General features: G+C 40.2%; 1 protein-coding gene across 1 annotated transcript; it reads left to right on the forward strand.

The window, feature by feature from the left end:
- The first annotated feature begins 48 nt into the window (after nt 1-48).
- LOC116315575 (B-cell receptor CD22-like) lies at nt 49-10,127 on the forward strand. The gene is made up of 14 exons (XM_031733904.2): nt 49-159; nt 258-292; nt 395-474; nt 1,397-1,741; nt 1,826-2,038; nt 2,283-2,543; nt 3,125-3,382; nt 3,498-3,758; nt 3,911-4,171; nt 5,217-5,480; nt 7,475-7,735; nt 7,899-7,980; nt 8,082-8,145; nt 8,471-10,127. Exons 3-14 carry the CDS (start codon nt 414-416, stop codon nt 8,567-8,569), a joined length of 2,430 nt encoding a protein of 809 aa, XP_031589764.2. The 5' UTR covers nt 49-159; nt 258-292; nt 395-413; the 3' UTR covers nt 8,570-10,127.
- The last annotated feature ends 1,073 nt before the right edge of the window (nt 10,128-11,200 follow it).

Here is an 11,200-nt window from a genome sequence, read left to right on the forward strand (position 1 = left end):
ACATGTGATTAAGCTAGCCATTAGTTGCAGGAGCACACCCTCAAACCTCTTGTGCTACTTTTGGTATTAAAACACCACAAAATTAGTCCCTCAGGCTTTAATATAAGATATTAAGAGGGCTGTATGTCGTTTTGAAAACTACAGCATTCAGTCCCAGATGTAATGGCTTCATCCTCATTCATGCTTCATGCTTATTAATCACATGAAAAAGAAGGAAGTGTGACGGTTTTACTTTTCGGTCTTGTGCTTCCCATTAGGAACATGATTTTTAAAGACAACATCTTTTTCTGTGGTAAGTAGAAGTTACTATTTTATATATTTATTTTTATTGTGTTTTTGCACACTGGAAAATACAATATTTAAACTCTTGGTTATGCAATTTTCTGTCACACAGACAGAAGAGAGGAGCAGCCATGAGTGTAACTGCAGCAGCAAGGATTGAATTTGTATTTGTACTGCTTCTCACTGCATCAGGTACTGAATAACTAACTTTTACAATGAAGGAAGCTAAAAGAGTGACATTAGTTTTAAAGTTATAATGTGATATTAAAAGTTAGTGTTTTTATCATGACATCTCCACAGATTATTAAAATGTTCCCACCATCAGCATTGGAGGATGTTTTTATCTCGACATGCCTCTGTTGTGTATGCATAAAAACTGCATTGCTGTTTGAAATAACTTTAAGTGGGTCTGATAGTAGTATATCTGAAGTATTTAGTTACTGCGTCTCTATACTAAAACAAAACAGGAACCAAACATCTTCACTTCAGTTTCTTTAATTTCTATTCTCTTTTTGGTTTCTAGTAAAGCAGCTCTCAGAAATCTGCAAACACAGCAGCACTTCTGTTCTGCATTTTATAAAGTTTACTATCCAACTCACCATCAGTCTCATTGCACAGTAAACTGTTTGAAACATGAGCATTTTAACACACTAACAATAATTAAGATGCACATTAAATCTGAATTTAGGTTAAAATTACAGATGCCTTTATTAGTAAACACTTTTTCTTTGTTAGAATAGAACAGAAAAACATAGAATAGCCCCTTATTGTCATTGCACATGCACAATGAAATTGTGGGGGGTCCACACCAACTGCGCATGAATAAAATATAAATAATAACACAGCAGGAGTAAATAACAAACATGAGCAATATATACAAAACAACAGAAAAGCACACAGTTGTGTGTACATTAATATAAAACTTAAATCAATAAAGTATTGAACATAAATAATAACATGGCAGTCAAAGTGCATAATAAAACAGTAATATTCATATAGAAAAAGCTTTGTCTCACTGGCTTGCATTTAATTTTAAAGACACTTCGTACAAATGTTTCCATTATTAATGTCACTGTGATTGTGTCTGTAGTGTCTGATGTGCTCTGTGTTACAGCGGTACTGGGTCAGAATGGTTGGTCAGTGACTTACACTTCTACTCACATCTGTGCCTTGAAAAAATCAACAGTGGACATAGGCTGCAGATACAGTTACCCTTCTACAAGACACAACATAAATACTACAGTTCAAAAAAGACTTTGGTTTATAAAAAACAAGGATGAACCGTTGGATCTGAAAACATACTCACGCCGAGCGGAGTACCGCTTTCATGAGAACGACTGCACTCTGAGGATCACGGACCTGAGAGAGCGAGACTCAGCTGAGTACAAGTTCAGATTCATAACAAATCAGCCAGATGGAAGTTATACTGGCTCACCTGGAGTCACTTTGACTGTCACAGGTAAGATTTTCATTGAAATTCTACTGTTTTGTTTGGTTGTTTAGTTTAAAATGATCATTATTTGTTTCTTCCTCACAAATCCAGACTTGCAGGTGAAGGTGAGAAGATTGTTAAACCACACAGAGCTGCAGTGTCACAGCAGCTGTGATGTAATTGATCCTCCATCATATGTTTGGTACAAAAATGGACAGAAAATAAAGGAAGAAACATCTTCTCTGAGAGTCTCTGTTGGAGATGATGACAGCAGCTATTCCTGTGCAGTTAAAGGACATGAGGGTTACCGCTCTGCTGCAGTGTGTGAGTTTACTCCACAGTGTCACCATAAACATCTATCTGCACACATGGACAGACATTTACTTACTGTAAACATCAAAATATCAAATATCTGTTAGTGAGTTCACAGAGATTTATATATTAAATTCAGGTTTACTCCACAGTGTCACCATAAAAATCCTGAAATCATACAAAACATGTCAGTATTTAAGATCAAAAACCACCTCATGTTTAAAGCTCTCTTTTTGATATTTCTCTTATCCTCCAGTTTCTCCAAAGCTTTACTATGTGTTAGTAAATCCTTCTGCTGAAGCAGAGGAGGGAACTTCAGTGTCTCTAAACTGTGGCTTTAATGCAAACCCAGCGGCTAATTACAGCTGGTACAAGGGAAATATCCAAACACATATCAGTGAAGGAACGGTCCTCGACTTTTCATCTATCCAGCCCTCTGACTCTGGAGAATATTACTGTACAGCTGAGAATGAGCTGGGGAGGAGTGCATCTCAATCCATCTTTATTAATGTGAAATGTGAGTAAATCATCTTTAATAACAGTTTGCTTTAACCCATTTACTTTATTCCATCTCTCCTGAGTTGTTTCTCTGTCATCAAATATTAAACATTCAATTCATTGAAAGTGGATTTCTGTTTAAACTATGATTCAGTAACTGAAGAGTTTCTGGACAAATGTCTCTACGCTTTCTGAAAGCAACAAAACATTTACCATAAGAATAAAAAAGGGAACCACCTCATTTTGCTTTTTGCTCACATCAGTTTTCTTGTTTCTGTTTCCGGTATGATCTGTCATTAGTGATCTACTCAAAACACATGGAGGCAGCAAAGTTTTCACTGCCAAACTGAGCCTACACAAACCAAACTACAGAGCTTTTAGTCATAGTTATGCAACATACTGCATTCAATACAACACAAATGTATCTTTGTTTATTATAAGATTTCCATTTAATTGCCATCATATTTAAAATCTCCAGTGGGATATAAAGAATATATCTGCATCACAAATCACATTTGTTGACCTGAAAGTTTTTGCATGAGGAACCCATTCAAATTTAAACACTGTGAAGTCGATTCATCCTCATATCTTCTCCTTCAGATGCTCCAAAACCTGTTAATGTGTCAGTGACTCCCCCTGGTGAGATAGTGGAGGGCAGTTCAGTAACTCTGACTTGTAGCAGTGATGCTAACCCTGCAGCTAAATACACCTGGTATAAGGGAAATAACAATAAACCTCTAAGTGTAGACACACAGCTTGTCTTCACCTCAATCCAGCCCTCAGAGTCTGGACAGTATCGCTGCAGAGCTTACAACGGAGTGGGGGTGACATCTGACTCCTTCACTATTCATGTGAAATGTGAGTGAAACTAATTTATACATCAGATGGTCCAAAAATGTCTCTCACTGAGAGCATTACTTCCTTGTTATTTCCCTGAAATACTAATGAATTGAATCACTTTGCTTTCTCTCAGATCCCCCAAAGTTTGTCTCAGTATCAGTGAGTCCTTCTAATGAAATCAGGGAGGGGAGCTCAGTAACTCTTACTTGTAGCAGTGATGCTAATCCAGCAGCTAACCACTTCTGGTACAAGGATGGTGATCAAACACCTCTCAGTAATGAACGGCAGCTCTCCATCACCTCCATCCAGTCCTTTGACTCTGGAGAGTATGTCTGTGCAGCTGAGAACCACCTGGGGAGGACGATATCTGAATCTATCTTTATTGTTGTGATATGTAAGTTCTTTTATATATATACACACTCACCTTTATGCTTAACACCATCCAAATCTCCTCACTGAGCAGCTCGTAAAGCAGTCATGGAGTTGATTTACTCAATTACTCAACCTTTGCAGGAGCTAATAACAGCCTCCCTGTTTCTCCCTCAGATGCTCCCAAGTCTCTCTCTGTGTCAGTCAGTCCCTCTGGTGAAATCCAGGAGGGCAGTTCAGTGAATCTGACTTGTAGCAGTGATGCTAACCCAGCAGCTAACTACACCTGGTACAAGAAGAACAGCCAAACACCTCTCGTTGTAGAACCACAGCTCTCCATTATCTCCATACAGCCCACTGATTCTGGAGAATATTACTGCCTAGCTGTAAACAAAGTGAATACTTCCACACCTAAATACATCTCTATCCATGTGACATGTAAGTTTCAATTTTCTCTGTACCTCTTCATAGGTACAGAGAAAAACCCAACAATCATATGACCCCCTATGAGCAAGCACTTTGGCGACAGTGGGAAGGAAAAACTCCCTTTTAACAGGAAGAAACCTCTGGCAGAACCAGGCTCAGGGAGGGGCGGGGCCATCTGCTGCGACCGGTTGGGGTGAAAGAAGGAAAACAGGATAAAGACATGCTGTGGAAGAGAGACAGAGATTAATAACAGATATGATTCAATGCAGAGAGGTCTATTAACACATACTGAGTGAGAAAGGTGACAGGAAAGGAAAAACTCAATGCATCATGGGAATCCCCGGCAGCCTACGTCTATTGCAGCATAACTAAGGGAGGATTCAGGGTCACCTGGTCCAGCCCTAACTATATGCTTTAGCAAAAAGGAAAGTTTTAAGCCTAATCTTGAAAGTAGAGATAGTGTCTGTCTCCTGAATCCAAACTGGAAGTTGGTTCCACAGAAGAGGGGCCTGAAAACTGAAGGCTCTGCCTCCCATTCTACTTTTAAATACTCTAGGAACAACAAGTAGGCCTGCAGTGCAAGAGCGAAGTGCTCTAATAGGGTGATATGGTACTACAAGGTCATTAAGATAAGATGGGGCCTGATTATTTAAGACCTTGTATGTGAGGAGCAGGATTTTGAATTCAATTCTGGATTTAACAGGAAGCCAATGAAGGGAAGCCAAAACAGGAGAAATATGCTCTCTCTTTCTAGTCCCTGTCAGGACTCTTGCTGCAGCATTTTGGATCAGCTGGATTCAAGGCAGCCTCCATTCAGTTTTACATAAACACGAGCCACAACCGTAAAAATATTAAGCAACTTTAAAGCTAAGTTATCATATTAGCTCCCTGTTTACACATAAAACAGCTTAAAAACACTATGAAGCAAGGAGTTTGTCCTCACTGAGCAGTTAGTGTACCATTAGGCTCACAGAGTTGTTTGATTTGATCAATAATCAATAATAAACCTTTGAAGGAAGTAATACCATACAATTAATCTATGTTCTTTCTCTACCAGATGCTCCAAGGCCTCTCTCTATGTCAGTGAGTCCCTCTGGTGAGATAGTGGAGGGCAGTTCAGTGAATCTGACCTGCAGCAGTGATGCTAACCCGGCGGCTAATTACACCTGGTATAAGACGAACAATCAAACACCTCTCATTAAAGAACCACAGCTCATCTTCAGCTCCATCCAGTCCTCTGACTCTGGGGAATATTACTGTACAGCTGAGAACAAGCTGGGGATCTCAACACCAACATACAACATCTCTATTGATGTGACATGTGAGTAAAACAGGGTTATGTCTGTGAAGGTTCTCAGTCATCCAGGTCATCATAGAGCTGGGCGATATAAGATTTTTTCATATCACGATATGTTTTTTTCATTTCAGGCGATAACGATATATATCACGATATAAGCCAAATAACTATATTTGTAAGATTTAAATGTGCCGTTGCTCACAAGTAAAATGTGAAATAATTAGCAGCTTGTTTTAATTTAAATATTTATTTCCCATAATAAGTTCAACAGGGTAGATGTACTTAAGGAACATGAGACTTCAGTTTCAGATAAAGGCAAATATTGCAAACTACACAAAAGGCAGCCGCTAAAGTGTTTAAGTTTCAAAATAGAACAAACAAAACAGACTACTAAATTGTCAATTCCACTTAGAAACAAAATATTAATTCTAAAAATAAATCTTAGGTCGTTTTACAGAAGAACAGACAAAATTGACTAACTTTTGTCAATATCAAATAAACTGAGAACTAAAAGGAAATTCTCAATCTCTCCTTGTTGTATAGCTTAGCTTTTCAAACAGTTTTAACAGTTACTTTAGTCTGACAAAAGCCGAATGACGAATTAGCGCTTTCAGTCAGAGATTGAGCATGCACCGCTTTATTGTGTTTCCAGACTTGCTTTCGGCACAATTTACAGTGCGCGCTACTCTGTTTTTTGTCAGACTTGAAATAGCCGAAATACCTTCACACTACGGAACTTCTGTGGCCCTTCCGTTCGACAAGCTCTCTGGCATTGGAACCATCATCTGTTTTTTCTTCGGTAATCTTCACTCATGCCCTAGGTTGATTTTTCTCTAGTCAGCAAACTCATTTCCTTCATTACCCGGGCTGCACGGCTGCAAAAACAAATACACATGTGCGCCTTGGCGCTTGTGCTGTATGTAACAAGTCACGTGACGTGACGCTGCGGCTGTGATTGGTTCGGCTCTGCGCTACTTAATTTGGATTGGCTGTTCTTTTTTTTTTTTTAAAGAGGACAAGAGAGATGAGGTCTATCGCAATAGTTTAATTTTTCTATCGAGAAAAATTTATTTCGCAATACATATCGTTATCGTTTTATCGCCCAGCTCTAGGTCATCGTAGTCTAAGGAGCTTGGAAAGAAAAGCGTCTGGACTTCTTTAAGTTGCTTGAAGGTGTTTCACGTCTCATCCGAGAAGCTTCTTCAGTTCTAGGGTCAAATGGTGGAGAGTCCCAGATTTCAAAAACAGGGTTAGAAAACTTTCACTTGCTGACTGTCAATATGTTAACATTTGCTTTACTTAGTCTTCCATCAGCTTTGTTCCTTGCTCCACTACATGATCAAAAGCGAGTTTCACTCTGTGTGAGCAACATATCACGGGTGTAAGCAATACATAAGATTATGTCAAATTATTTTATAATATGAAAAAGTACACACTATTACACACTATTAAATCAAGACACATAGATAAAACATAACAGCCACAAACTGGCAGCAAAATACAACCTTCTAGGGAAAACATTCAGAATGAAATAAAGCTTTTGAGACCGCTGAGTGCAAAGGACAGAGTGTAACACTTTCGGGTAATTTTAATATTCCACATGAGTAAAGTTCATAACAGCAGTTACTGAAGGAAGAGACAAAGTTGTACCGCTTACAAAAAATCAGAAAGTCAGAGCAACATTGAAAACCTGCAAATTTTCCAGTATCTATAGATGGTTCTGTGTTAGATGCCAGAATATTACACATCCTGGGAAAAGGAAATCTTTAGCATGACTAGACATCTCTACATTTCACTGACAACACAGAACTAAAGATCTGAGTAACATCAGCTTTTCTTGTTTGCTTAACATTCACAGTCAGCTCCCACAGACCAATGAGCATCTCCACTGGATGATGAAAAGGATGTTCAAGTGTGGAAATGCAGATTTATTGTCATGCATTGTGTGTGAAAAAGTGGGTTAAAACTGTTTTGATAAAAGTCTGCTACATACAAGTCTGCTCTGTGTTCTCTTCCAGATGCTCCAAAGCTTCCCTCTGTGTCAGTGAGTCCCTCTGCTGAGATAGTGGAGGGCAGTTCAGTCACTCTGACCTGTAGCAGTGATGCTAACCCAGCAGCTAATTACACCTGGTACAAGGAGGGTGAAGACTCAGCAAAAGCATCAGGACACAACTTCACCATCACTGACTTCAGACCTGAACACAGTGGGAGTTATTACTGTGTTGCACAGAACACGAGAGGGCATCATTACTCCACCTTACAGTTGACTGTTGTATCAAGTAATTTAAATAAGATTTGTTGATTAAGCGGGTCTCATATCTCATCCTGTAGTTGTGTGTTCTATTCATCTGGCACAGTTTGGTTATGGTTAGTTTTAGTTCAGGTTTAGTAATTAGGATTAAAAACTGCCACCCTAATTAATTCATTTGATCACTTTTTTAGGAGCATGGAAATTAACAGCTGTCATAGTCCCTGCTATTCTTCTGGGCCTCATACTCTTATACTCAGTCATCCTATGGATCATGTGAGTGGATCTTATGTGACATTTATTCTATTTAGCTAAGTTGTAATTTCTCTGACTTTAACACTTTCATTCAATCATTAAAAATGAATTCTCCCAATTAGAAAAAAGAGATCTTCCAATCAGCAGCAGCCTGAGCCTAAAGAGGAACCAGATACCAGTGAACAGGTGACGAGAAATATTACTTGCTTTAAAAAGTAAATGCTGCTGCAGTTTCTGCAAAAAGTTTCCGGAAGCTTTCTGGAAAACCTTGTGTGGAATAGATTGTAAGTTCTAAGATATAAAATAAAGCTTATGATGAGATATGTAAACACAGATCTGTGTTTGGTTGCTAGTCTACGTTTTTCATTCCTTCCACTTTCCCACACTGTCAAGCTCATTGTTGATATCACTGGTCTAATCAAATTATCTTTCTACTTGCTTTCCTCAAGCCAATTAGCAACCACTCCACCTTCTTTGAATCTCACTGCTCATCTGTCATTCTCCCTTGCAGACTCCTTCATGCAACCCACCTCCTCCCCATCTCTGCCTCTCCCATGTTACTCAGAGCTCCAATCAAGCCTGCATCTTCATCACCACCACCAGCCTCTAGAGTCTGAGGGGGTCCTCCCTAATTCCTGTCACCGCTGGGAATCTGTTCAGCTGTGACCGGCCATCAGAGTCCAGTCACCAGATCGCTTGAACGAATTCTGTTCATGAATAAATAGTGTTCAGTTCATCCTAACGATCTTTCCTCATTGACATTCCATTCTCTTTCTCACATTCTAATATAACTCCACAAAGTGTGTCAGTCTTGCAACTAACAGACCCTAGACAAGAATAAAAATCCAAAACTCAACTGTCCTGCACAGTTGAGAAAAATATATCAGCTTACACACAATATTTTAACACAAATATGACAATAATTGAACCTCACAGAGAGCACATGTCAGGCTCAAACACAGGTTAGCAAATTTAGTACGAAACCATAAAAAGTAGGCCTATGCCATCTTGCAACTTGTCTCTTAGGGTACCTGCCCGTGATCAGGTACCCCGCTAGTATAATAACCTGGCCAAAGGAGGCGATAGAAGCAACTGACATCAAGACTGACATCTCTCTTGGCTTTCAGCGGAGCCGGTCACATTTTCTCCTGTCTCCTCTCCCTCCCTTATCTTCCTGCTTGGCTTCTCTTGTCTTTGTCTAGTCTCGTCTAACTCTCAGAGACTCTTTCCATCTTGTTCTCTAATTATGGATTTGATCAACTGGTCTCTAAATGCTATTGACACCCTCGATGAGAAACCTGGGCACGGGGTAGCCTGATCATCCTACAGGAACGTTTGCTGTCAGATACACGACCGTCTTTTGTTGGAACGAGTAGCGTATCATGTACCTTGCAACACTCTCAATGGAGGACGTTGAAGATATTTACCTATTCGGAACCATGATAACGGGATTCCTGTTGATTAGAACTGGCACAGCCCTGGCTTATCGACGAATAAAGAAAAGTGGTCACAGCTGCTAAAAATCCCACAAGGCTGGTCGGCATGATTGACGGTGGGTAGAGCCACGAGCACTCAGACTGTATTTATTGAACGTAATATGGATTAAATCATTGAGAAGCTCATGGCTCTGCAACAAGAGATGTAAAATTGGGACCAGTGACGGACATTAGAGCAACTGCAGAATTGGAATGCAGTTCTTCGCCCTAAGCCAAACCCTGTCTTCAGGTGGCCTTCCCTCACCAGCTGGAAGCTTGAAGGCCGAAGCTGGAACAAATACTCACCCAGATTACAAGACTGTGTAGACTCTTTGCCCTATCCATCTACTTCCTCAAGGTCACCTGCGTTGACTTGGGGATTGTTGACTTTGTACTTATGTCTTTTTATGTTATGAAATGTGATGATTCATGTGCTATGTGTTGAGGTGTTTTTTTTGTTTTGGTTTTTTTTCTGTTCTCAAACTGATCTCCCTTTAGGAGCTCAGTTTGGTGGTGGGGGGGTGTGTGTTCTTTTTTCTGCTCTTCTTTCCTCATATCGTGTATTTCCATTCCCTCTCCGACCTGTCTTCCTCACGTGATGTTTGTGTAATGTATTGATGGCCGGAGGGGTAAGATGGCGCTGGAATGCCGGCAACCTTAACCAATTTCCTTCGGGATCAATAAAGTTTTAATCAAATTAATTAAAAAAAGACAAGGAAGTTCCTAATGTTGCAAAAGCAGTTTCACCCCAGTTCGTATATTCGTCAGGCTTCCAGAAAGAACACCGGGACTCAGTAGTCAATTAACAATACCTTTATTAATACACACTTATTGATTATACCTTCTAGAAGGGAGATGTACAGAACCCCGGACTTTCTCTGCAGATCTCAACTCCTTTGTCTGTTACATGCAGTTTTGTATAAGTGACCCCCCTTCTAATCCCTCTACGAGGTGCCATAAAACTAAGCACTATGTTTACATGTTTGTGTGTGCGAGCACGTGAATGCCTACATGTGCGCGTTCCCGCTTGTCTATGTGAGTGCTCGTGAGTGACTATGTGCGCATACCTGTGTGTATGTGTGTGCACGTGAGTGAGTGTGCATGTGGGTGTGGGTGCGTAAGAATTAAGGCACTGTAGGTGTGTGTGTCTCTATATAGTGACTCCCCGGAGGTCATAAAACCCCATCTCCGTTCCAGACCACAGTTATCAAGTCACAAACATTGAGACCCCCACACAGATATTCTCTGGGGAATTTCCACTCAGCATTAACTCTTCTTTGTCTTACATTCACAGTTCAACTGGGGGAGGGTCTCCTAAAATCTACTCCTAAGTTTATGACACAGTCAGGCCTTTATTACATCCAGGGCAGTGTCAGTGTCTCTACAATAGTTCTATCCTATCTAACACATTCCTAAACTCTAAAATAAGCTAAACATTCCTACACTAACCATGCATGAAGGGTTTCACCCTAACTCCAGCATCCTGAGGCTGCATACCAACTGGAAGGAAGGATCTTTACTGACACTGTTGAGCGCCAGTTAAAACAGTCCAGGATGAGGCAACGAACATCCATGAATAGATAAGTAAGATGGCTCCAACCAACCACGTGCTCAGTGAATACTTCAGGCAGCAGAAACCCAAGAAAGAGGAGGAAGAGGAGAAACCATCATGGAAGGAGTATGTACCACCAGCAGGCAAGACCCCAGGTGCAGGCTGTGTGACGATGCCCCTGAGACAACCCAGCACATACAGTGGCTTGCAAAAG

The sequence above is a fragment of the Oreochromis aureus genome, linkage group 6 (genome assembly GCF_013358895.1).
Source record: "Oreochromis aureus strain Israel breed Guangdong linkage group 6, ZZ_aureus, whole genome shotgun sequence".
NCBI classification, from domain to species: Eukaryota; Metazoa; Chordata; class Actinopteri; order Cichliformes; family Cichlidae; genus Oreochromis; species Oreochromis aureus.

What these genes read in the sequence shown, in the direction of transcription:
- LOC116315575 (XM_031733904.2), top strand. Translation starts at nt 414, where the DNA reads ATGAGTGTAACTGCAGCAGCAAGGATTGAATTTGTATTTGTACTGCTT. An exon ending in TATCTTTATTGTTGTGATAT is followed by an intron (nt 3,759 to 3,910) that starts GTAAGTTCTTTT and finishes TTTCTCCCTCAG; the next exon opens with ATGCTCCCAAGTCTCTCTCT. An exon ending in CATCTCTATTGATGTGACAT is followed by an intron (nt 5,481 to 7,474) that starts GTGAGTAAAACA and finishes GTTCTCTTCCAG; the next exon opens with ATGCTCCAAAGCTTCCCTCT.